This window comes from Empidonax traillii, unplaced genomic scaffold (assembly GCF_003031625.1).
Source record: "Empidonax traillii isolate 1590-97213 ecotype Southwest subspecies unplaced genomic scaffold, ASM303162v1 scaffold378:size984864, whole genome shotgun sequence".
Lineage (NCBI taxonomy): Eukaryota > Metazoa > Chordata > Aves > Passeriformes > Tyrannidae > Empidonax > Empidonax traillii.
In genome coordinates, this window is record NW_020955571.1 from 705,866 (window position 1) to 733,571 (window position 27,706).

The window sequence follows — 27,706 nt, forward strand, 5'->3', positions numbered from 1 at the left end:
TACAGCAAAATAGTCCCAATTTTACATATGGAATGGCAAAAGAGTGACAAAGTTTGTCCCCAGTATCAGTTACACCACCACAACTGGTGCTACCAATTCAGCGGTGAAACCCAGAGCAGATCCCCCTCCATCATCACTTCTGGAACCAACAGTATCAAGGTAACTTTACAAAACAATTAATTAAACTTTACTTCAACAAAATCAAGGTGAGGTTTGTCTCAAAACTTCTAAATCTGGGTAGCAGGCTTATTTTTGCTTTTGTCTCTGAGTGCAAACTGCTTGCCATCTCAAAGATTAAGTTCATCCTCAAGCACAACTGTGTATAATGTGCCATAAAATACTGGAAATTAAATAGTCTTTATTCAACATTGTGTTTGTGGTTTTTTTGTGGTTTTTTTTTTTTTTTTTTTTTTTTTTTTTTTTTTTTTTTTTTTTTTTTTTTTTTTTTTTTTTTTTTTTTTTTTTTTTTTTTTTTTTTTTTTTTTTTTTTTTTTTTTTTAAGAGGGCCATGCTGGGCTGTTAATGCTGAAGTTATTTTGAGTTCACCTCTGAGTTAAATGTTTTTTGGCATTGCTCCCATTCACGGTGTGAAATTAAAAGATTACTATTTTGAAAGTATACAAACTGGCATGGTATGCAATTTGTCTGTCACAGATAAAGCTGATTATAAGGAAGCTGACACTTAAAACTGCAAGCCTATTTTGCTTTTCTCCAGACTCTCCTAATGCTCCTTGAGTGGGAGAAGGACAGGGAGCACTAGCAGTCTCCCAGATGAAGCATTTCATAGGCACTGAAGAGCTGTTACCTGCTGCCCATGCCCCTAGGATATTTTCATGAAGATAAAAAAATCCTGCTTCGTTGTCTGTTTGAGTTATGGAGACTACAATAATTATACTAAGTCCTTCCATACCTTCAGTAGCAGGAGATTTTTATTAAAAAATCTACCTGTAGTATCATATACTTAAAATACTCTTTTCCCTTCAGAGAAGAGGATAGCTAGTGCAGAATCCCGTGCTCTACCTAGCTGAAGTAAATTTTAGAAAATTACCATTTTCTTACCGGGCTACTTTTTTGTGAACTTACTGATAAAAGCTTGGCCTTTGGACTGAGTTATTTACCCCAGCAACAAGCTTTTTGAGTATTATTCCCCAACAAAACATTCATCTGTTTGTTCACTTTTGGGATATTCAGACCCCAAACCCAAATCTGAAAGTGGAACACAGTGATATTAGAGTAAACCCACTGTCATATCTCAAACCCAACCTCTGCTTAATTTCAGATTTCCCTGTATTTGTATTGTTTGCTGTCCTACAGCTACCAAGACAGATGCATCTAAAAAAAGGTGGCTAAAGTACCTTACACATCAGGAGTGAATAACCTATAAGGCTGCTACAGATAGTAGCAATAATTAGGTTTAGAAATACAGAAGTTCACCCTGTCCTCATCTCAGAAGGTAGATGTGGCACTGAAGGAGAAGGAACAAGGTATCTGTAAGAACCTAAAATAATGCTGAACATTTATTTTGCTTCTTAGAGAGGTTCCAAAGTACTTTCCAGATGCTAGGCACAGTTCTGTTCTCACCCTCTGAATGCATCATCTCAACCTAGCATCTTAATCTTTAGAAAAATCTGTTAAATGCAGTTCTGAGAGAATTTCACTGAATCGAAGTATACAAAAGCAGTAACACCTCCAGCCTGCAACAGTGCAGGAGGCAGAATACGCTAGAAGTAGTTTCCAGGTACTCTGATTTTCAAGTAGCTGCTCTGACCTGTTTGCAAAATGGCATAGTTTCTCACAAAAAACCCAGACTGGATCTCAAGCCATTTTAGGAAGCCAACTTCTTTCACACTGGAAGCAAAATTTTTAAATTATTTTCTTAAATTTGCATACAGAAAAGCATAACTATCTTCTATTAAAAGCAGCCAAATTCCTTAAACAGTGGAGGGCAAACCTAGGTAGTTCTCAGATATTTTCTCATGGTTTATTAAAAAAAAAAAACCAAAACCATTATTAGTCTAAATGTGACCTCTAGAAAGAGAAGAAAATGCTTGGGTTTTTTCTAACAGCACAAGTTTTATACTGAAATTACTATCAGAAATGAGAACCCAGTTACAGAGTGGAACAATACAGCTTTACAATGCTACAATGCATCCAAACAAGAAATATATATTTATCCATATACATATTAGGTCTACATATTCACCTTCCACAAAAGGCAATTCAGATTGCTGCTGAAAACTAGTAGTGCAAAAATGTTAAGAAACAGGAATGGGGGGAGAAAAAAAAAAACCTGCTTATCCTTTTGGGAATGGCAGACACGCCATTCTCTAACAACATTGTGGAAGCAAAATAAGAGTTCGCTCTTTTGTTTTGCACTGATGCTTGTTTTTATTTAGTAGAAGCTCTCATAGGTCTTTAAATAATTCATAACGCAGTGCCTGTTGTTTAGTTCAAGGAGGGAGCCTGGAGAATGTTAATCAAACCAGAGATGAATTGGCACAGCTGTAAATCTGCAAGGCCCCTCCCTGATGAGCTCATCCCCTAGCACTGCAAATTAGAATGACATCATACTTGCAAAGCCGCGGGCACACTCACACTCCCTCCCTGTCTCCTCCTCCCCACACAGGATTTCTGCTACTTTTTCACACAGCTTTTTTTCCCCAAAAAGCTCTTTATATACAGATATATCTAGGTAGAAGGAACAGAAGCTGGAGGACCTGCATTAAAATCATGGGGTTTGTCCTCTTAGATCTGTCACAGCTCCAGCACAGCCACAAAACATACATCTATCTATCTGGAACAGAATGAAACTGCGTGTTCATCAGTCCAACTCAAAAAATACTTAAAAAGGAATTAGAGACATGCCTTAGAATAAGATCCATAAGTACTTTTCAAAGGACTACTCATTGCTTTTACCTCCTTTTTCATCAAACATGCAACTTGGTGACCTTTAGATCACAAAACCACTCTCAAAACTAGGTCCTCGAAGAGATATATTTTTTAAAGAAAATGTTCATACAGCCATGCTGTTGAAATCTCTCATTTCCCCAACAACGTTTCAATTAGTTACCAGACACTTAGGATGCAGATACAAAAATATGCAAAACCGATGAATAGTCAGAACCTATTAATAATGGGTAATAAACAAACTAAATAGCTAATTAAAATCCCACAGAAGAAATAATGTATGGGAAAAGAAATGCTCCGAGAACAATTTTGATACTGACCTGAAGAAATCCAAGGTGTTTTGTCCATGAACAGAAAGGGCAACTGCATTTGTTTACTCTTAAGCATATGCTAGCCCAGGTCCGTAGCAAGCTTACTAACTTCAGAAAGTACAGTAAGCATTAATATTAACAAGCTCATTTAGGTCTATTTCATACTCTTCAATAATTAAAGTTATTGTTATACTGGATAAGTTTATAAAATTACTGATTGCAGTTGAAAGCACAGCTTGGCTGTCCAATGCAGTCAGCATTCCACTCAATGAAACAAAACTGGAAACACCTCTCAGTCTCAGAGCATCTACTGCTCTGGTAAACAGCCCATGCAAAGATCAGGTTTCTTTCTTTACACTAAGGGAAGAAATGTAAGGAAATATAAGGAAAGTTTTAAACCTTATAATCATGGATTCCTCAGAAAATACACAAAAAATATGCTTTTGGCAATTTTGAAATTTTAGATGCCTTTTTTTGTTTCCTTGTAGAAGTCTTTATAACAAAACACCTGAAGTTAACACACCCAAAGCTAAGTAATGGAGTTTTAATATGCACTTCTTGTCTTGTAGTCTGGATCAAAACCAAGGGACCGAGTTTCTGCTTCGAGTGAGAATGACAGAATGTGGCTGCAGGAGGTTTACAGGCTTGCTAGTTTTCTGTTGAACTGTGCTACCTAAAACCCACAGTTTGGAGAAAAAAACAGGCACACAGTGTATTCCTGTCTTTGCAGATAGCAATATACAGGAGAATTGAAGCAGGCCCCCGAAGGAAAAGGCTGTAGCTTTTTAGATGCACAGGAAAAATAGAAAATGAGAGAAACCAAGCACAGGCTGCAGAAGCAGCACACTTGACAGTGATGAAGGATGCAGGGCAGCAGGATGCATCCAGAAGTCAGTACCACATGGCCTAAGCCAAGATAAGAGGTGTACCATGGCAGGAGGGGCTCCCAGACATGCAGGAAGCACTGAGGTGTTTTGAAAGTGTTAGGAATGTCAGAGAAGCGCTTGAAAAAAAAACAAAGAAAAGACTTGGTCAGAGGCCATAAGGATGGGGTGGTAGAGGGGCGAAAGACCACTACAGTCTGACATGACCTGCCTGGTGCAGAAGTAAAGGAGGAAAAAGCTCTAAGGTTAGAGGACTTTTTTAGCTTCGACAACTTTAGGACTGTGACTTTGTATAGCATTTTTAGTGTCTACTACAGTGGTGTTATTCCTGGACTAGGACGTTTTTCAGATGCTAACAGAAAACAAAACAGAAGAGGCTTTTGCTCAACAAACTGTGAAGTAATTTTTCCATTAACAAGCAGAAAGCCTTCTTATTTGAAACTAATGCAAGCCCCACATACAACTTCAGATATAAGATGAAGAGACCTAAAATTTACATGCCCAGAATGTAATAAATGCATTAACAAAACCACACTTCAGCTATAGCACTGCACAGGTAAATGTTACTACAAAACACCAATTCCAAAAAAAACACAGCAGGCATTCTGTGGTTCTGTGATCTCCCCCGGGGCTCATCTATCAGGTGAAGCATTTCGAAGTCCTTTTGGGGGGTGGCAGGTGGAACACCAGAGGTTCATATCACAGGAGAGCCTGACCCCTGATTTCTGATTTCAGTAGGACTTTGGGACATGCACAAACACAGGATGCCATAAAACAGTGTCTGCACTAACACTTTGGCTCTTCCTTGAATCTCCTTCTATTCCAAGGAATCCTGCCTAGCTCTCCTATGTAAACAGTTGCACACTGATATGCTCGAGGTTTCAGAAAACAAGATTTCAGCAGAGGAAAACAAGCCAAAACATCCCTTCTGATCCAAGTGCAGATTTTGAATCTTGTAAACAGACTTTGTATTATGAAGAATTATTTGGAAGTCTCCCATGTTAGCATCAAAGTCTTTGGCAATTAGCCCCCGGATCCAAATTCCTTCATTCTACCACAGTTTGAGGATACATACTTATCCTTCAATATTTACTCTTCTTATAATGTCGAACAGCTTAAACTGCTCCCTTCTTTTCACTCCCCAAATGGGATACTTTGAGTTAATCTGGACAAAATCTAACCTGAAAGTTTAAACTACAGATTGTTTAATCTCTATATGCCACTACTTCTCCCCAGAAGATGCTAACAAAATGTGCCAGTAATGCCTCTGTTTTAAAAAGTTATTTTAGATTTGCAATTTAGAAAAAACCCAAAATGTTACCTAAGCTCTTCCACATTTTGCTTCCATCTGCACAAAGCAAATATTTAATGCAATTTAGTGACTAATGGAAAAAAAATTTAGCCTTTAGTGCTTGATAAACCTCTCCAAGTAGAAAATATATAAATGAAGAGTCATAATATGTAAAAATTCTATTGATATAGAATTTTGGTGGCTTTCAAAGGATGGACAGAATGACAAAAGGATGTACAGAATGGCACCCACTTGGATAGTCAAAGCGATAGGTGCATTTTTATTACTTATTGTTAATTTTTAAAAAACCTATCTAATTCTGTAGAAGTTATTCTGAAAATCTATGGAATGTAAAACATCTTTCCTGGGGAATGCTTACAGCAAGTATAACTTATTTACAATCTTTTAAGGATGGGTTTAAAAACCCTTTACAAAGTACCATAATTGCAGGCAAGCTTTGCTTATGTGGCTTTTTCAAAATGATACGTTTTAGTTTACATTTCTTTGATCTGCATAACACAAGCTCAGAGTCAAGGAGTACTGGCAGGGATCTAAACCGTTAGATACAAGATGGGCAGGGGCACCAACACTGGCATGCCTGAAAACATAAGTGGTCAATCTGTTGTGTAACATCTGGCAGAAGTGGCACTTTAAGGAATGTCTAAAGATCTGTGGAACAAATCTGGCTGTGCAAGCCATGGGAAACATGCAGCTGGGTACACAGGAAATATATAGAGAACACGCCAAAAAGGGACTTTTGGATAAAATAAGCAGAAAGACTTCAAGAGCTACAACAGTCAGAAGTAAACAGAGTTGGACAACATAGAAGGATAACCAGCAAAGAGAGGACTATGTGCCAGGTGAGAAGCAGAAGGAAAATCATGGCTGAGAATAAGAGTTTTCACCCTGATGTAGGTCCCAGTGGACCAGAAAACACATCCAGGTGTGAAAACGGGAGGGAACACATCCCAGGGTCCAAAACATGTAATCTGTAGGACAAAGCTCAAAGAGATGTTGAGGCACCAGCAGAAGTGCTGAAATGACAGTAGGCAGAGCAGAAGGGCTCCCTGGTCAGAACAGGATTTCAGAAGACATCAGAGAAGACAAAATTGCACCTTCTTGGATGTTTTCTTCGGCTGATTTATCTCTGCTTTTTTGACTAATGACAGACTATCATAGTTCAAATACAATTTTGTTTTCTTGGGCTCAGAGGTTTCCATTATGTGGACCAAAAGAGAATTTATCAAACTGAGATTAAAATCTTTTAAGCATTTCCACGCTAGTCAATCCTTGCTATGGGATGCTTAGTTTGGAGAGTCTTACTGAACAAAAGTAAAACACTGCAAGAGACCAGCAACAAACATATGGTACACGAACCACTGATGCTGTAAAGAGCCACTGGTACCATTGTGACTGACTGACATGTATTTTTCTGCAGCACTGTTTGATTTATTTATATATACTTATACAACACTCACATGTGCTGTATAGCCCACATTAACTCTTCCATTTGTAGTAGTTCTTCATGAGGCTGATTAAGTGTGTAACTGCTGGAAACAGTACAGGTGCTTTGAACCCCTCACCTTCTAATGGCAGAAAAGTCATCCACCTCATTCCTCTGGCCTGAGCTGTGGAGAACGTGAAAATGGATTGTCTTACTCAAAAAATGTACCCTTCTTCTGCTCCTTACTTTATATCTGGGGTGAGGTGCAAGGGTTGGTATCACAGACACTAAGCTGCTCATAAGGTAAGCTACAATAAGAATGAATGATGCTTTCATTCTTCTTTAAAACCTCAACTGCTGTGAAGCACACTCTTCTGTTGAAGATGACCTGACTACAAAGTGGGCTTTAAACCAGATGAAAACATAAAAATCTCACTTCTGCATCATCAGACCTCTATAAAAATTTGCTGTTTAATACCTCCTCTGGACTGATCAGAGACTGGCAATAATCTAAAATTGCTATGTGCAGCAGGACAGATAGTTAGAATCTCCCATGAAGGCTAACAGTGCCCTTGTGTCCATCTAGACAACTCACTTATGCCACGATTTTCAGAAAGTGGACGATTCAGTTTGACAAACTCATGCACAAGTCTCACCACAAAATGCCCTGGACAACTGCAAGTCTTGGTGCTCAGCAGCTTTAAAGCCACACTTTACATGACTTGAATTAAACACCCATAGATAAAAGGTTTTAAACAAATAAATTACATTTTGAGAATACATGCTTTTGACCACCACTGCAATCCAAATATGAGAACAGAAAAAGGATTTTAACATCTAAGAGGAACCACAGACAACCATGAACTTTTTTTTTCAAGGGCATTAGGCACACAAGGCAGGAATGGCACAGATTTTTTTTTTGTAAGTGGAGCATAAGATTTTATATGAAGTAGAAGGTATTTTGCTTGGTTAGATTAGAGGTTTTTCCCTATTTTTCAACTCAACTTTGAGGCGAATTTTAAACAAGAGACCTTAGATGGAAAGTACAAATGGGGCATAAAAGTTAGAAACAGAAGCAGCCTGTTTGGGAATCAGAAGGAGAAGGGGAAGGGTTGGCAGTCAGGAAGTCTCCACTTCTAATCCTGGTACAGCCTCTGCCTTGCTGGGCAGCCACTTCCTCCTGCTGTATTTCTTCTTGAACATCTTTAAAGTGGTTTTTGCTTACTGTTCTCTGTTAGTTTAGAACGTGTTACTGTCTCTAAAGCACTGAATTATAAAAATGCTGTACTAAGCACTATTATTTTTATTGTCAGCAAAGTAGCTATCCTGCACAATGAAGCAGACTTGATGAATTTTGAAGGTATCACCGAGTAATTATTTTTTCCCCCAAACATAGTCATCGCTCTGTGCGTGCCTGAAGTTCAGTTAAAAAGCAGAAAACATCATCCCTTCTGAATTACACAGCACACTAATTAGATGCTAAACAATGTGCAGGCATGGACAAGGGAAAATACACAGGAAGCCATTTGTACCATATGTAGTTGGCAAAGCAGCCATTCTCAGAGTGATTCATTTCTAGATGCCCTGAGTTTCAACTGGGTGATGCACCTGAAAATACCCCCAGAAATGGTCCTTCACTTTTAACACTGGGTCATCTGTTCAACCATTCCCAGCTCTGACTTCAACTCAATTCCAACAGAAGACAATTGAAATCTCCTTGGCGGGGAAGGGGAGGGAAAACAGAAGCAATCCCCAAGACTTACCTAAACCACAGTCTTTTTGAATGCATGTCCACAAGGTTTTACAGATATATATACATATTTTATCTACACTTTACACACATGTACACACTCAGGCAAAACGAATGCTTCTTCAACACTGTTTTGCAATCTGGAGTTTGTCAAAACCTATCTAGTGCATCACTATTCAAACAAATAGTAATCAAGTTTCAAAGTTCACAGATGGATGGTTGCCAACTTCCCCCTTCCTTCAGAGCGTAAAACAATGCATCTTCTTTATACCTGCTGTAAACAAACTGCATTCCAAGCACTTAATCCTCAGAGCAAGCCTCCCTAACCTCCAGCAGCACTCAGGTGTCAGGAGCCTGTGTACATTTTGGGGAGCACACAGGGAGAGAGGTGTGGGCAGAAGGAGCAGGTGAAGCATATTAAGCATAAAAAAGAGAGAATAGTTTCAATCGCAGAGCTAGCAGTGGTGATAAGACTATTACTTTTACAAGTGAATAACAGATATGCCTTCTCTAAACTAGTTTAGAGTGGATAAAAGTGTCTATCCTTCAGCAGATAAAGTGGCATTTCTGGGCTCCCAACCATGCATGAACTACAGCAGATTGAGCCCATACAATGCATTAATATGGAAAAACAAATGCTGGATTCAGTTTTCAGACCATGCTCTTTTAGCACATGAAACCATCATCAGCCTCACCCGGTTGTTCCACTCACTAACCCCACAGAGATACCGAACCAGCTGTGGGGCTCTCTAATTCTCTTCACCACTATTTTACGTTCTGTGTTAAAACTGTAGAACAGAGGAAGAGGGGGAAAAATAATAATAAAGCCACAAAAAATGCAGATGCTTAAAAAGCACAATCAACAAATTCTTTGTGAACAACATAGAAACCACACGCGTCTTTGGTTCCTGCTTGCAACATGCTCAAGGGTTTCTGCCACTGTGTGCCTCTACTGACTGGCATCAGTCCCCTGCCCATCCCACGCCATCCCAATGTGACACTCCAGTTTCCTGGAGGGTGTTTCAATCCCCTTCCCATCCCAAGCTATCCCAAATGTGACCACCCAGTTTCCTGGAGGGTGCTTCAATCCCTTGCCCTTAGCAAAATACCAGAGCCTGAACATCTACGCCAAAATGAAATGGGACATCCACCCATGGAATGCCAATTTTCAGCTTTATTTATGCAATCTGCATTAAAGAGCATACATATTAAATATGATAAAAGGTGTCCCTTCCACTATGTAAAATGATGGTGGGGAAGAAAAGAAGGGAAGGGTTATAGAAAGAAAAGAAGGAAAGGGTTATATTGTTCTCCATGCCCACTGGGGTATGGGGAAGATGCAATGCATGCAAAAATCAATGAGGGAGGGTTTAACTAAAGCAAAAAACTGTAGTTTTAACTAACAGTAAAAATATTTAAACCCTAGAACTGACTGTCCTCCTAAATGACAATCTGTCAATAGGTGAAGATGTTTAAGAACAGATTAGACAGTTACCAAAAACGGTAAATACAACTTATTATGCAAGACCTATATAACCCATGGAGGACTTTCCACCTATGTTTTTAATATTTCAATGCTGTAAATCGTATTATGCCATTATCTATCATATCTTCTAAACATGTCTCTGAGGCAACAGTATTTAAACTACCAGTATAATAAATGAGCAATTACTTGGCACCAATGATGATACAGGAAATCTGGCAATACACCAGAAATAAAACATGCAGTCATGCACATCCTAAAAGATAAGAGTTTGGAGTAGTATTCAGCATATTTTTTAAACAGAACATGGTATGAGTTTAAGGTTGTTAAAATCTGTTCAAATATTTTCCATTAAAACCACAGCAATTCTCCCCATAAACAAAGGCAAGGCTCTGCAGTAATGACACCACACCGATTTTCCCATCAAGATGAACTCTAACATGAAGAATTTACTGTATGTACATATACACATATGTTTCAAGGAAAATCTTTACTGATCACCACCTAGATTTCCGTAATGTCTTTCATGATTCCCACAACCTTTCTCTGCAAGTTGGGTACTGTAGATGATGGTTAGACCTCATTTTCGTCAAAATCAACTATGGAAGATGTACGAAAGCAGAGCAAATTTGCTTCATGACAGCAAGAGCAGTCCAGTGCATGTGCACCTTGGCATCTCCAGTCCTTGTCCTCCAGAGGTAGCTGCCCTACTAAAAAACAAACAACATTTTCCGAGAGCCCAAAAAAGGGCCTGGTTTTGTGAGCTGGGAGGCACAAAGGTCCTTTTAACCCCGTAAAATGGAATTTCCGTAACAGATACCCACCAAGGTTTGTGCAGAACTGGCAGAATGGAGAGCTCCTGTTATGGTTTAGAGATAACTATGCACGTTTTGGGCTTAAGCATAGAGTGAACAAAAACCAACTCATTAGACTTAGAAGTATATACTGACAAAACGAGTCTGGGAACAGAGGAAATTATCCATCTGTTCATAATGGTTCCTCTCCAGGCTTTTTTGTTGTCTATCTTTCACTTGGCTTGTAGGGCTTGGTTTGGGGTATTTTGTTTGGCATTTCTAGTTTTTTGTGGCTTTGTTTTTTTTTTTTTTTTGTTCTCTTTGTTTGTAGTTAGAAAGATAAGCTTCTTCAAAGTCTAGTGTTTTCTTTAGGTTGTACTGTTTACAGAAACTGGAAACAATTTGTCCCTCACTGCTTACATAAAGAAACTAATGTGTATGTTGTTTGTGGCCTCACCACGGGTGTTACTCAGCAAATTTTAATTATCCTGTTGGTGATTTAGTGTTGTGTAGAAACATATCCTAGCATGTATACACATCTGCCCTTGCTTATTAAAGTCTGTTAGTTTTGGCTAGCTCACATATATGAATATACTTCCCACCAACCAAAGCAAATTTTGAACTTCAGTCTGTTATTCACTGTTTTCCCCCAAACAAAAATTGGGTATGATCAGCTTATATAACAAATGTTGATAATTTCACAAAAACAGTAGTGAAAAAGCGACAACTAGGATCACGTATGTAGTTAGCCAGATTTGCTTTTTCCCAGCTACTTCCTTCCCTCCATGAGCTTGCACAGCTCTTGGGAGCCTTCCTTTGCAATGTGGAGGGGCAGGCAAAGGTTACCTGGATATTTTCCAGGTGCACAAATACACTCAATGGATAATATGAGGACCATGTAATTCCTTAATTCAGCACAATACCATTTATCCCATACACTGTTTATAGAATACATCACATAAGCATGAGGAGATTTGAGGTATATCCTTTGGAGAGGAAGAAAAATATTTTCCTCACTGGAACTGAAGGTAATGTTTTAGAAGTCCAACTGTGAAAAATATAAAGTATTCAAAAGAAGGCAGGTTTGGAGAGTCGCTGGTGTTCTTAAGGGATGGCTAGAGGAGGGGCATTCCCATGGAAGGAACCTGGGGAGAACAATCAGGAGGAAGAGAATACACAGCGATAGGTGGGAGGTTGTAGAGCACAGTGAGTCAACAGATTTTACAAAGCAGGAGGGCACTCTAGGCCAGATGCTTTTGTATGTTCTCATGGCATCAAGGGATACACTTAGCTCAGACAAGCTTTAGGTTTAAAATGTAGGTAAGAAAGGCAGAAACACACAGAATGGCTTAGTATTTGCCCTCTGATATAGGGATGAACAGAGGGAGAGCTTGTTTTCAGTTTTGAAGTATGACTGAAGATTTTATCTTCTGTATTTCCTGTTTCTGGCATATTTGATAGCAATTAAGTAAACCATACTTCTAGGACCACCGAGAGGCAAATACAACAAAGCCAGCAGCACTTTAAAAGGCACCGATGGCACTGAAGTACTGCGATCAACTGAAGTTCCTTTACGAGGATTGCATTTTACCAGGTATATACAATAAAACCTGCCTAGGAGCCAGGGTCTCCTCAGTTGTACCCAAGCAGTCCCCTCCATCTCAGGGGGATTTCACTGGTGAAATGAGGCCAACATCTCCTGCTGTGGAGGCTTAGCTGCAACCATGACTGAGGGGCAGCAACTGCTGAGACCTCACTCCTTGTCCCACAGAAGGAAGCCATGGCCGTGCCAGGCAGCACTGGTAGGTGGGACATCTGCTGAGCCCTAATGGTTTCTTTAACAGCAACTATATTTTTCCCTGCTCATAAATCCAACTCCCCACTGCAGATTGCTGCCTCTCATATTCCTCTGCCACAATAATGACAGGCAAACTCAACACTGTGAACAGTTTGGATGTCAGCACAACAGGTTGCCAAACAAAAAAAAAATCCCAAGGGAAAAAAAAGAAACCACCAAAGATAACTAAGAACATTTGCTGCATAATGTAATTCAAAGCTTCTATCTGTAGGACCAATACAAGCCATGTTCATTATGTCTTAATTTAAGATGTGAAAGCTTGGTTTTGCGCTGCTTTATTGTTAATGATTTATTATAAGTGTAATGCATATCTAGCTGAGTAAGACCAGTATTATACATTCAATGTAGATTCTCTCTTCAAGCTTCTAATTTAGATCAGAACACAATAAAGTGACAAAATTGTGCATTACTCTGCACATAATTCCTTCAGAGATTAGCAAGAGAAGACTCATGTATCTTCCTTTGCAATACTTTAAATTTCTGTCAACATCATCATAAAATATATACCACAAAATACAAATCAGTGTAACCACAAGCCTTTTTATGTGACATATTTTAAAGGGCTTTCAACATCAATTAGATTTTTACTATTGCTGTTATCATTCCTCTGACTTAAAAGTACTCTAGCTAGGTAGAAGTAGAAACATTAGTTTATAAAGGTTAAATATCAGCAAGACATTTCTCAAGATATAACAGATGAGCACACAAGTATGTGATCAAACACACAGCTTACCTTCCACTTATATATATATATGTATGCATACATCCATGAACATATTATTTAATAGCTACTCTGCACTTAGTGTGAGAACTACTCATCTGTAATCTTGGAGCCAAGGGCCCAGTGCACCCTATAAAAGTAACTACCATTATGTAAAATAAATTAACCAACAGTGAGAAGCAAGAGATACCATGACCACGCCCCATACTAATAGCCTTGGTATTTGGAGAGAGGAGGATAAATCATTTAGTCCAAGAGGACAATGACACAGGTGCATGACTCCAGGACACAGTTCTCAGGAATTAACAAGCTAGGAAATAGCAGCTAAAATATTCTTTCTAAATCATCAGCACAGACCTATGAGGAAGTGACATAAACCCTTTTTTTTTTCACACTCCCTTCTCATTAGAAATAAATATAAAAATAGGCCCAGCACACCCTCTTCATCATCCTTTCCCTCCTCTCCCAGCCAGGTAAAGAGTCTCCTCACACCAAGCTGTCAGGTGCACAGTGCAGTACATGGCACTGTGTGTGTGAACATAGGAAAATACTAAATACCTTTTCTTACAGCTCATTTCACTGCCTGCCTCAGCTTAAAGGGAGGAACCAATTGGACATACACAGTGAAAACAAAAGAGATGATTCAAATTAAGGAGAAGGGGGAAAGCAGGCAGACACACCAGGAAGCACAAGTTTGGGAGCACAGTACAGGATGAATGTCCTTCACCTGCAAAATTAGGTAAAAGACTACCAAGTATTTTAATGGAGGTTTTCCTGGAGAAAGCATTACCGAAACACAGGCTTAACTTCATTGTAAAGCTGACGATAATGACAGTATGTCTACTGGTGGAAATATCACCCTCTGTTCTTCCTCAAATAAACAGCCACGATGTTAAGTTTTGAGTAACAAAACAAATCCAATTAGGATCAAATGTGAGCAACAGGTACAACAACTTACGATGTAAGAAAAACTTATTAAAAGCATCAATTGCCTGTTGACTCCATTTACCATCTGGAATACTGCTATTACTGTAAAAGAAATACATGTGTCAACATAGTAGCAGCCTCAGTGCAGTATGCCAGTGTTGATGCTGCAGAAAACAATTACCATAACACAGCTCAGGTGTCCCAGGGGCTTCTGACAGGGTCCTAGAGAGAAAGATGGACAACACTCTGCTCCTGTATATTGACAATGCTGTTCTATACTTTTCGCTCAGTTCCCCAAGGAGGTTGTTTTGAAGATGTGGTTATTAACAAACCATTTCACATACATAGTCCCTAAGAGAGAATGTTTTATCCTAAAATGAGAACGAACAAATGTTTCTAAACATTGGTTCTATGCAAAGTGTAAAGATACATTTGCTTGGTAATGTTATTTTTAGTAAAATGTGTTATTTTTTACTCTACGGATGGAAGAGCGAGGTACTTGGGGGTGTACTTTCTCTGCTGGCACAACTAACAGCAGAACTTCATATTTTACACACAGCTTCCTCCTTGTCCTCTGAAGATGCTACTACTGAAGATGCTACTACCTCAATTCTGTTCACTGGGTACCAAGCACAAATGGCCCGAGGTCACTTGTCAAATACAGTATCAGGTCACCCGCAGCAATTCTTGTGGTAGAATTTAAAATACAGACCCATGCAAAACTGCAAAGCTTCCTGTGTATTGAGCTCAACTAGCACACCTGAACGACAAAAAACTATTTTTTATTGTTGGTTTGAGAAAACTATAATCAGGTTAACTCTTGCAAACTTCCAAAAACCAGCTGTTCATCCAGGTTTGGAACTAGGCTTTCCACAGGGAACAAAAGCCATGCTGCAACTCATATGTAGTATATATGGGGTACAATACCAAGTTACCAAGTGCTGCTTCAGTAACAAAATCACAGGTGTTTTTTTTTTTTAAAGACTAGCTACCACCGCACTAGCAAATGACCAAGTATAGTGTAGTACCACTACACTAGCAAATGACCAAAACCTGCAGAGGTTTCACGCAGATTAGACAGTGTTCCATTCTTTGACGATGCTCCCATTGTTACAACAACTGAAGTAGCAATAGGCAAAAAAAGTATCTGATGCATATAAATTACCATATACTAGAGATTAGAAAATATTTCTTACAGCTATTAATAAAACACACCTTAAAATAGCCTTTCATCTATAGAAACCGGTTGTAGAGCTTACATACCACAAGAAAAATACAAGGTTATATGAGTTTCACTATAGCATAGTTTTCTTAGGGATACAAACACAACTCCCACTACACAAGCATATTACTATACATGGAGAAAAGTCACACTTTCTACCTCCTTTTTTCAAAATGTGCAAAATTAATGTTTTCATTCAGATGATACTAACGGAATTAAAAGAAAAACTTCTGAAAATATTTTACAAACAACAGTCAGTGATATAACTCCTCGCAGAAAGGCAGGCTTCATATCTTTGCTGACCTCAACAATATAACATCGAATACCACTGCACAAACTAGAATGTGTTAGTTTTATAGCATTTAAATAAAATTATAGCTATGAACATAGCTATGATGTGTGTATTCTGTGTAACCACATATACGGTAGCCCATTCTTGCACGTTTCACGGATACACAAGTTACAAACCACAGACCCACTGACTTTTTTCTTTTTCTCAGCACAGATGGCACTTGAAGAGGAATTTTTTTTTGTGCCACAGCTAACACAAGCCACAAAGAAATTACTCTTATTGAATATTGCCTGCTGTTGAAGAGTGTTTTGAAATTACACTCAATTTTTTAAGGGAACTGAAGAGTTGAGAACAAGCCATGCATTCACATCAATGGCTAACAGATAGAGCAGCAGTGCTGACTGAATGCAGCTCTTCACGAACCAGCGCCTAATGGTTGCTGCAGATTAGGGACACATTTTTCCTCTGTGCCACTTTAGAGGATTTCATTGAAATTTGCTTGGTAACGAGATCACTGTCTGTTGGCAACTTCCATCACGCAGATAAAATTATGTAGCCCTTTGTCTTGGCTACCAGTGGAAGATTTAAAGAGAAGTAGTTACACTTCAATAGATGAAAACAGATCTTTCTCAGCAGTGCTTTGAATACGAGATTTCCTAGAGAAATGGGAAACTTACTTACATGTATAGATGTATACATGTATACATGCACAAGCAAAGCCTTCTTTTGAAAATAGTAATTACCTAAAATAATACGGACTCCAATGTCAGGCAGTAGAGCAACTTAGCACTGCCACACTTAATTGCACAATCAAATTTTCACACATTTGATTTTTCACTGGGTAGTAAGTCCACAGTTAAAAATACGGACACTAACACTGGCCAAAAATCCATATGGCTGAAGTCACCAGCTGGTGTGAAGTGCACCAGCAGTTCGGTCCTCTAGCATTAATACTATGGAAACCTGGGAACAATGAACTAAGAGGTCTGTGTGATGATCAGGTTCTACAAAAAGCCCCACCAAACACAAAGTCACTGTTTCATGAGAAGAGAGCTTCATCCTTATTCTTGTTAGGTCTGTCACTCTTACATCACATCCCGATCTCACAGGACCAAGTAAAACAGGCTCAAAGACTACAATCACACAGTTGCCATTATACCAAATTGCGTGAGAATCATATGAAATGCAACATTACAAGAACAGCAAAAACACTTTGCTTTATTAATGAGTTTCGTATTCCTGCTACTTTGAACGTTACTAGGGAAAAAATACCTCAAGAGTAACATTAACTAATCCAAAATTTACACTTTAATGAGTATTCTGTGCTGGCAAAATCCTGATGGGTAGGCCAGCCAGTGTATCTAAGACCAGTGAGAGAATAAACAAGCTGTAACTGACTGACTATCATGGGGATGTCAGTAACACAGTCAAATATCAGATACCGAGAAACTCTCAGATCTGCACACAGCACAACACAAAGGACAGAAACGGAAGAACTGACAAAGGCCACTGAAAGCCAAAGATACATTATGCACAATTTCAGAGTAAATTTTTCTACAGCTGAGAATGTTACACCTTTTTCAACAAACAGTCCTGTCCAACATGTTACTGTGGCTCTCTGGCAATGGGGACTTCTGAATGGTAATTCCTGAGTCTGTATCACCCAGCTATGAAGCACAAGCTCAACCATCCCAGTGGTCAGCCATCCCTAGAATGGGACAGCCTTACCATGTTTCCCAGCACTTTTGAGACTTGATCCATCTCACCACTTGAAAGGTGAGTTTCCAACAGTTTGCAAGCTGTCAGGAATGCTGTCATCTCTCTCAACATCATGAGAAGTTGGTTCAGCTATCATAGCAACAAACACTATGCACAACCAGGCCAGTAACCTGGAAGATGCCTTCCAGCAAAATAAGCAAGGTGAATTCTGGAGCTACGGTTTGGCTCTGCAGTAACTACCTGCAGAGTTTTTATTTGCAATTTAATCTACAGTTTTCAATGAAGTTTCTGCTACACTGCTTTTGCCTGCTGCAGGCAGACGAAAGGCATCTAGAGTTAAAAGGATGCATACAGTCCTTCTAGAATGCAAAGAAAATAGCATCAAGAAATAGGTTTTTATTCCAAAATGTGCTAACAGACTGATTCTCTGATTGCTCTTTGGATGAGACTCTTCTTCCCATTAAAATCCTAGAATACACCACACCTTTTTGTAGCAGACCATGATGGTAGTTTACCATCAATATTAAACATAATCAAGCTCTAATGACTGCTTGGGTGAAATTCAATCAAGCTGCACACATATTTAACTAAAGAAGTCTAGCAAAACAAAGCAACAATTTACTACTTCAATAATTAGCTGGTGTGGGTATTCTGAGAAGCTGCTTTCAAATGCATGGTATTGCCAACTATCAGCACTTTTACAGAAGTCCTGAAATATGGGAATGACTCTGCAAGTAATTTTCAGTACAGAAAAACAACCAAACAATCAAGTTTCTAAATAAAATGGGCATAGAGAAAATGAAATTTAAGCAACAGGAGTACCCAGCCCATAGGATGGTGAAAAAACCCAAAGAAAACCTCACATCTCAATGAAGTGCTCTTGGGCTAACAGGAAAACTAGAGAACTCAGAAGCTCACAGAGCTACTACAGTCAGTAAATCTGAAGCACAGCCTGGTTTCTTATCCTCTTGTTTTCATCCAGGTTGACTGAAAAGCCTCAGCAGCCAACAAATAGCTGATGCCCTCTGAAGTTGCCCCATCAATCCCCTCTGCAAATATTGTGAGAGATACAGGAAAGAAGCTGCCCCAAATGAACTAAAACAGAAGAGAAGAATAATAGAAGACAATCTCTGAAAAAAGCACCACCTCTGGATAAAGAGAAAAGCACAACTTCATCATCAGGCTCTTCCCTCTGCAAGCAGATTGGGAAGTCCTCCTAGTGAGGTTATCATAGTTAAGCAGATACTGTTTTTGATCTTGGAGTCAGGCTCCTGGAGATTTCTGGCTAAGAAAATATGTAAATGTTTCCACGGGAATGCATGATGCATAATCAATCATGCCCAGAGGCCTTATGGATCAACAACACACTCTCTAATCAGATGGTTGCCCAGAGCCATGTTCCTGAAGAGAAGGGGCAAGAAAATCATTTAGGGATGAAAATACAGCACTGTCTGTACTATTTCTTTATGATGATGGTCAGAAAACGCGGCAGCAATTAATTTTGCCCCAACTTTCTGTAGCTATTCTAGAAGGTCTAAAGAGGCAATGTCAGAGAGAATTCCTAGAGATTATTTCAATTATTTTAACATATTCTTCATTCAATTAGAAACTAATCAGTAGATAAAATATGGGTACATGAATAAAAATTATTTTTGCAGTAATTGAGCAGCTTTTTTAATGTAGAAGCAACTGAAGATAGTAAAATCCAACATATTCTCATGGCAAATGTCGCTTCTTAATAACAGTGAACCAGAAGAGCACAAAAAATAGGTTTTAAGTGCAATAATTATTTTAACAATATAAAAGGAAGTGCTTAAGCAGCTGAGCTTTAGCTTTGGCTTGTCATTTAAGAGCACAAACAATGTAGAAAAAGACAGAAAGTTTATCTTTTGTTCTTTTTTTCAGAGACAACAGTGTACAGTAGGACTGGGGAAAAGAAGAATGATGTGATATGGTAATACAAATTCCACAATATTTTGAGGTCATCTAGCAAAAGCTTAACAAAAGCAAAACTATTCAAACATTCCCACCCATTAGAGGGGTAGGAATGACGCCTGCCTAGTTCTTTCTGGGACACCCAAAGGACACCACTTATGACACTAATGCATTTAAGTTTTTGAAGGTTCTCCAAGTGCCACTCATCAAAACACTTCTGTCTTAAGGATCCTTTAACTCAATCATTTTTTCCAGACATTTATTCCTACATTTTACTTAAAAAAAGGTAATTTCATGTCTTGTTCTCCATTGCTCACTCTTCCCTCCTCATTCCTCCAAGATGCAGAAGTCATTCCCTGCGTACCTGGCCTGCACTGCGCCTCTACTCACAAGCTCACATGCCCTGTATCAGCAGTCCAGGCTTTTTCTATATCTTTCTTTTTGACTTTCTTTGGGACTAAGTCTGCATGATGGTAAGTAACTGGTGAAAATACAAATAAGCAAGAAGGCTCTGTTAACTTCCACACCGCTGCCTACGGGGGACATCATCTCTGATTGTATCTGACCTCTACCGATGTAGCTGCCTGAACCAGCTGACCTGGGCTTGTTTCTGCCCACGAATAGTCCCTCAGTGACACCACTGTCTCTTTACAAAAAGACCTTTCACTACCCAGATCCATGGATCTGGCTGTGTTTGATCGCTCCTGTTTGAACTGGAGGTCAACCTAAAGCATATTTTCCTCTGTTCTACAGATAACATCTCAATTCTCAGAGATAATTGCAGTTCACAGTTGAGTGGTCAGACCCCTTTCTCCAAGACTGCAGTCCTTTATGCATCAAAACCACCAATAAATTTACACTTTAAAGGGAAAGTAAGGAATTCAAATTTCCTTATTATATCAATTCATTTACTCAAGCTGAACGGTTTCATTTATGCTTATCAAAGTTTCAGAAGCAGGAAAGCTATTTAGCTCGTATAAATTTTGTTCAAAATGACCAAATGAAGAAATATAAAAAGGGAAAAGACTTAATGCTGTTAACCTCTCATTTCATTTTTGCATTCCAAACATAAAAATCATTAAGAAAAAGTCACAGTCTCCTCCTGTTTTAATCTAAAAGATACTTCCAGCAGAGCACCTAACATATAGAGAAAGGTCCATCGTATTTTTGCAAGATGAAACAGAAAATATAAATAACGAACTTAAAAAATGTAATTTAATTTCAATCTTAAAATTCTCCTGCATGCAATAAAATATTTATTTCAGGTCTGCTGAACTTAGCCTGACACTATTATGTTAAAGAGCTGCCCTATGAAGCACCTGAATATGTCACCATTTCAATGGTGAAACATCTCCACTGTGCAGCAGAGACGCCAGTTCAGGTCCTTCTTCCAAATATAACAGCAGAAGAACCTGAACCCACATCTCCCAGGCTTCAGGTAAGTGCATAACTGTTGAGCTATTAAATAGTGAGGATCTATCCTTTCTCTCCAGATATCATTATAAGCCAAAACTCGAAAGTGTCCTTTGTTTCCAATGGTTTCCTGTCCTCCTGCATGTGCACATCAGACTGATGTGGCACATGTAGAAGGTGTGCCACATATTCTACAGTTCCATCTCCTGTATTTTCAGCACACCTGACTACCATTCACCTAAAACACTAGGACTGAGCTAAGATATTTTCACATTTCTAAAATTTCAGAGTCTATAAGCAATAATGAAAGCCTGGCAACCAAATGCCTCAAATAGACATTTATTCTGCTGGTGTTTTCTGAACTGTTAGTTATTTTAGATGCAGTGCCTCACGAAGATTTCCATTCTTATCCACTGAGACCCTTAAAAACAGATAAGAAGGGATGGGCTTTGTTTCATTTTGTGGTCAAAGTGAAGCATGTTTATCCATGCTCTTTCCAGCTACTTTTGCAAATACTTTTCAGAGCTCTTTTGGAGATACTCATATGCCCACGTTAATAAGGAATCTGCAGTTTGGTATACTTCTGTCTCAAAATCACTTAAATATTGTCTTGGGTTTAGTGGGATACTGTAAAATTTAATGTTACCCTTTACTTCAGTATAAGAAGTGAAAGGGTAAGCCCCTCAGCTCCACTAGGGTTTTAAAACAAAACAAGTAGCAAGTTTCATTTTTATAGAATTTCCTATTTCAAAATAATAGCTGATTTTTTTTTTTTTTTAAAGATGGTGTATGTAGCAGTAAGAAACTGAAGACTGTATTAAAGTCCTTATTTCTCCCACACTTTTTAAACATTATCTGATTAATACAAGATGATCTTCCACAACTGGGTGTGACCAATCTGCAAAGGCAGATGGATGTTCCCACCAGAGGAGAGGACAGTCAACCCAACAACTCCAGCCACGAGGCAAAGGGAGGAGGAATTCACCTCTGAAGAACACAAAACTCTATCAGCACAGTCCTACACAGAAGACTGGAAGGAAGGAAGGAGAATTTCAACTGCATGGACTCTTCTTGGGGAATGCGATTTAGAGATCAAACTGTGCTGCACAGGAAGAGAAACCGAGCACTCCCTTCATTACAACAACAAATATTTAGGAAGATCTCCAAGCAAAGGTTTAAGTGTTCTTCCTGTCTGTTATGGATAAATGGTTCAGTAATTCACCTCAGAGTAAAAGAAAAGCTTGACCTTGTCTGCAAAAATATAGCAAGAATGACCAAAATGTTTATTATGCTATTGAATTTAGACTAAGTTTGTTTTCTATTTCATTCTCTAATTCTGCTAATGCAGGAGCTCAACTTGCATGTCTGAAAACATGCAACAACATAATATGGTAATTTTTCTGTTCCAAACAAAATACAGAAACAAAGAACAACTTTAAAAGACACCTTTGCAAATGAACTTATATCCTACCATCTAAAGCAGCCTGTGCTCACAACTGGTGTAACAATTAGCCTTAAGAAGGCATTAAAGATATTTATTCATCCTCTTTTCCAGCTCATTCAGGAAAAAATATCCATCCCTCCAAGGAAGGATGATCTTGCAGCTATGGAAAACGAGAGCTCGACTACTACTTCAAGTGGATTATCTGCATGAAGTCATACAAAAATACACTTAAATCTTGTACTTTATCTGTCTGAATTGTTAAATGGAAATGCTAACATATGGTTTGAGTAGGAGGTTGGCCTGGGTGACTTTCTGAGGTCCCTCCTGACCTAAATTTTGTGGTGATCCTATTTGCTTTGAGACACACAGGCACTCAGACATTACGCGGTTGATTAATGGGGAAAATCTCAAATAAGCATCCTAATATTTTCATGGTTTTAATGCATAGCTTTTTACTAGATTTTTATGGGGGAAAAAATCTTGCCAAAACATTCATGAACTCTTGTGTTTTTCGCAAGTGTCATCTATGAAAGCCAGAGGAAAACAGGAGTCATTCTGGTCTGGATGATATGGCAGAATCTGCTTATTTGTTTTGGTTTTCAGAAAGCAAACAAACCGAAAAACAATTCAACATTCATTCTGACTATAAATTTTTTAAGTGGCACTATAAACTCAAGAAGCCTTTCACTGAATATTATATGCAAGTGAAATTTGTACCTTTTTTCTTGACCTGGTTAAGAAAAATCTCTGCAGAAAGACTGATGCCAACATGAAATCATGAACAAAAAAAAGAAGCAGCACTTGTCTTGCAACGCAGATTATCCAATTTATTGTCAGTTTTTCACCAATGATAGAAAAGATTCTGTTCAGCACTACTGAATATGTTTCTTTTATATTAATGTTCAGCATTTCCTAGAGGAGTCATTCCCTTTCTCTTTCAAAGCAGTAATGTCCTTCCAAGAAGTTCAAGGTTCTAGACTCAGTATTTCTGAAGGGCCTTCTCTTTAAATCACTAGCCAGTATTAAATTCTCAGTTTCTCCAGATTATCCTTCTCTCTTACTACTATTCTGCTTAAATATGAGGAAGAAAAAAATCCAGACAAACATACCTTGAATTTCTTGCTGCGATATATGTCAGGCTCATTTTAAAGAACAATTATTTTTCTCAAAATAATTCACTATAAATTGTTCATAATTAAAAGTATAATGCACAGATGCAAATGCTGAAGACACAAGCATTTATGTGCATTTGCAACAAATCCTCAAATAATTAATTAAGAATTTAAAGGAATTAAAAAGTAATAAAAAAAAATCCCCCTTTTGTATAAATTTGATTTCCCTGCACTGGTCTTTCCTCACCACAGTTTTCTATGAACCCATTTCCTAGACCAGATTATGACCCAGATGTATAACCATAGAGGGATATAACAGAACACAAGACATCACATCCTCACTATGCGCTGCACATTCCCATGAGTATAAATTCTTGCAAGTATGAAAGTAAAAATATTTTAAAAAATAAACTGCTATTAAGATGCTTCTGTGTCTAATATAGAAGATTACTTCTCAGGGTGAACCTGGGTTAACAACCTCATAAGATACATCCTCTTCTGCAAGTACCTCAGCTACAGCATGTTCTAAAAGCAAAAACAGTAAAGAAGAAATACAGAGTCCTACTCTGCAGATGGTCTCAGTTTCTGCTATTTGCGTCTTTAGTTTTCTAGCAGATCTCTCAAATAGGGGAGTTGTGATTGACTTGGGACTGCTTGGGCACGAATACTAGTCTTAGTAGTTCATAGTGCTATTTACAAAACTTGCATCTAATATCCCATTTTAAAAAAAGGCATGGAAAAAGCAGAAAAAAAGCTTAAAAGAAAAGACAACAAAAAAAACCCCTCCAACTCTTCTTACCTTGCTGGAGGCACATCAATATTTGAAGAAACAACCTTGCGCTTCTGCTCCAGAAGACAAACAGAGCGAGTGTTTTCCTTTTCATACTCATGAGCTCTATTTAGTTTTTTGGTCTCTGCTGTTTTTAAATCTTCCTCCTTTGTGGTAAACAGGAGAAACTGTTGGTCTGGCAGTTTTTGACTGATGTCACTTTTTACATCCTCCTGTTGAAATGCAGGGAAGGTCATTTCACGCTTGATGTTGGCTGCCTGAAAAATTGAAAGCAATTATTAAATTTTCCTCTAATGCTCCTAAAATGTAGTGTGTGGGGGGGGGAACCCAATACCCACAGACGTTTATTTCTAATTAGTTCTTTGAATTAGTGAATACCATTTCTTTGCCCTTCATAAATTCAGACACTGCCATTAATTTCTCAACAGTGCTGAAGACTATCCAGCAAAAAAGCAATTCTAGTCCATTTGATAAAGCAATCATTTGCCTCTCAATGTTAAATGAAAAAGGTATTTGAATCAGTATCTGAATTAGAATGTTGGAAACCACATTATATACAACATATCTTTAATGTACACACATCTGTGCTGCATCACTATGGAAATCGTAGCTGCCCTTCTAAAATTCCAGAAAAAAGTCAGAATTTATCCATACAAAAGGAAACCAAGAAACTAAAGCACTTCTCAGAGCCACTTACTGGATTCTTTAACAGCTGTATCTGTAAATGAGGGTTTCTCAGGAGCAGAAAAATAATCTACTATGATCCAACTCAGCTGCCAGAAGGTAAAGGGGAGCAAGTGATACCAGCAGGATCTCCATAAGGAGCCTGTCCAGCAACAAGGAGCACAGCCCCACACACGAGCAGTGTCAGGCTGTCTCTCTGCTTACGAGGACTTCCCAGATCTTCAGGTCTGCTGCTTCCCATAAGCAAAGACTATCTAAGCAAATAGGTATTTTAACAAATACACTACCTCTCTGGAATATAATGTGTTGGTGTTTATAAAGCAAACTATTGCAGAGCTGCAGTGAAAAGCCTGGAAAGCCCTCAGAACCAAGCCACTCCATCTTCCCAGCAAGCAAAACAAAGCCCAGGATCTAGATTTTCCTCTGAAATGCCATTTCCTGGCCTGGTACACTTCCCCAGAGAATGCCTCTACCCAACTCAAACAGCCAAGAAAAATACAGCCCTACATAATGGCCCACCTTGAACACAGTCACTTCCATGCAAGTAGTGCCACAAACGCTATCTCAGACAAATCTAGGCACCTTCTAGGATGGGCAAACTGAATTTTTAAATATTTGTAAATTATTGCTGATCTTTACAGTGGAGATATCCATGCTGTGTTGCCTCATATAGTAACAGCATCAATAACCTGAAACTCCTGTGTCAAATCTTCCCCTTTATTCCTCCTTTTCATCATCCAAAAAAATTATTCAATGTCCCTATGTATATATTTATGCATAAAGATATACTTCTTCCTCCACAAATCTCTCTATTCATAGATTTCAAACCCTGGCAGGTATAAAAATGGTGAAAACAATTTTAAGTTCACAGGAAAGACATTCTTGCCAAGGTAATTTTGTCGTGTTCGGGAAAGCATATTGAATCACTAATGCATAAATATATTTAGGACTGATAATTTAATTGCTTCTAGTGCTTCCACTGAAGGGCTTTTAGCAGTTTCTTCAAGCACAAAACAAGAATTGTTACTTTATGAATGTAAATAGTAGAAAGAATTAGTCACTTTAGACTTCTCCACACACAAACAGATGACACATTACTGGGAAAATCTGTCTGGAAGACAAAACAGTCAGCATGTGATCCTACAGAATTAAGAGAAGGCATATAAATAAGATAAATTTAATTCTGATTTATTTTTTAAAAACTTCTTAGATTCACAATAAGCCCTCTTCTCAAAGTCTGAAAATCTTAATAGATATGGAGATGCCTTCAATTTTCCAGAAAACTGATGTAATAGTGATGTCCTAAAGTAAAAAAAAAACCTAAAAATATCTGAGTTCCAAGATCCAACCCTGTAAGTGTCTTCAATTTATAAAACTGTAATATTGTACTCAATTTCAGCAAACACGTTGTGTCATACATTACTGAGTTTTCTTTACAGACCTCATAGTGAGGACAGAAAGTTACAGGCTCAGACTACAGCTAAAGCCTAAAACATAAATAGCAGAATATTTGAACTGTGATACCAAATAATCTGTTCTTATATATCAGTTGTATCCACATCCAGTTCAAACACATTCAAACAACACCTTAGTTTCCATATGTCAATGTGCCCTAATTAATAGCTGGCCCCATGCAGGCATATGGAAGTGAGGAAAGACAAAAACCACTGAAGCAAATGCTAAAGTTGCAGAGCTGCTGCCAAGGTGTTTGGATTCTTGGGCTAAATGGCCAGAAACAGCAGAAGATCAAATCCATTGCTTAGACTAACTCTCTTCCTTTCCTTCAGTTTTCAACAGATGTTTGGAAATATTAACCTCTTTCTGAACTTTCCCTTGAGAGTGACTGCATATAAAGAATCTTTTCTGCTTTAGAAGCAGATGATCATGAGAGAAAGCCAAGAGTTTCCCTTAGTGGGCACTCTGCAGTAGCCTCCTCCTGCTCCACAGGCAGTTTTTCTATTTTAATTCATCCATGTCTATGGAAGCCATTTCCACCTGAGAGACCTGCCCTGTCTGGAAGGGTACAGGAGGTCTTCTGCCAAAAATACAACCACCTACACAAGCAGCCACTGATGTGGGGAGCGCTGAGTCCCGTGAATGATCAGGTTCCTCACTTTCTGGCAAACACACTGATTAACAACCAGGACCCCTTTGATTTCAAGCTCTCACAGTTCTGAGATTAACACAGAAAATTTCCAATATATTTTTCCAGATAAACTGACTGTCCTATCTTATCAGCAACTTTTTTTTTTTCCCATAGGTCCTTCATATTCTTTTAACCTCTTTGAGGCTTGTGGTGGCCCTTTAAGTCCACAGTGTTTCGGCAAGAATTTTGTGGAAGGTCTAGCCCAAGCAGACAACCTGTCTCACAGACAGACAGATATTACCACTGTAACACCAGTTATGTAACACCAGTTTATTTCAGTTTACTTACAGTACTCCACAATTCTCTCTCCTTTGCTGTTCTCAAACTTTATAACTATGTTGTTCCCAAATGGTTTGGATTTTCTTGTCATCATACCTCTGGAATTGCCACCTTATGGCCTCCAGTATCAACTGCTGATAAAAACTTAGGTCTTTTTCACACATTTGATGAATTATCTTTATAATAGGTTGGTTTTCTATACAATTCATTAGGTATTTCCACCCTTAAGCCATTTGCAACCTTCAGTTTATTTTCAACTGAGTCCTTTGCAACCTGGCCTGGGGCAACCAACATCACTAG

General features: G+C 38.5%; 1 protein-coding gene across 3 annotated transcripts in view; it reads right to left on the minus strand.

Annotated features, from left to right (window-relative positions):
* The window catches only part of ZNF704 (zinc finger protein 704), an 86,907-nt gene that overhangs the window by 43,519 nt on the left and 15,682 nt on the right, over positions 1 to 27,706 (minus strand). For all 3 annotated transcript variants that reach the window (XM_027893067.1, XM_027893066.1, XM_027893068.1), the window contains exon 2: positions 24,307 to 24,554. In XM_027893067.1, coding sequence (XP_027748868.1) covers positions 24,307 to 24,554 — 248 coding nt within the window. The remainder of the gene's footprint in view (positions 1 to 24,306; positions 24,555 to 27,706) is intronic.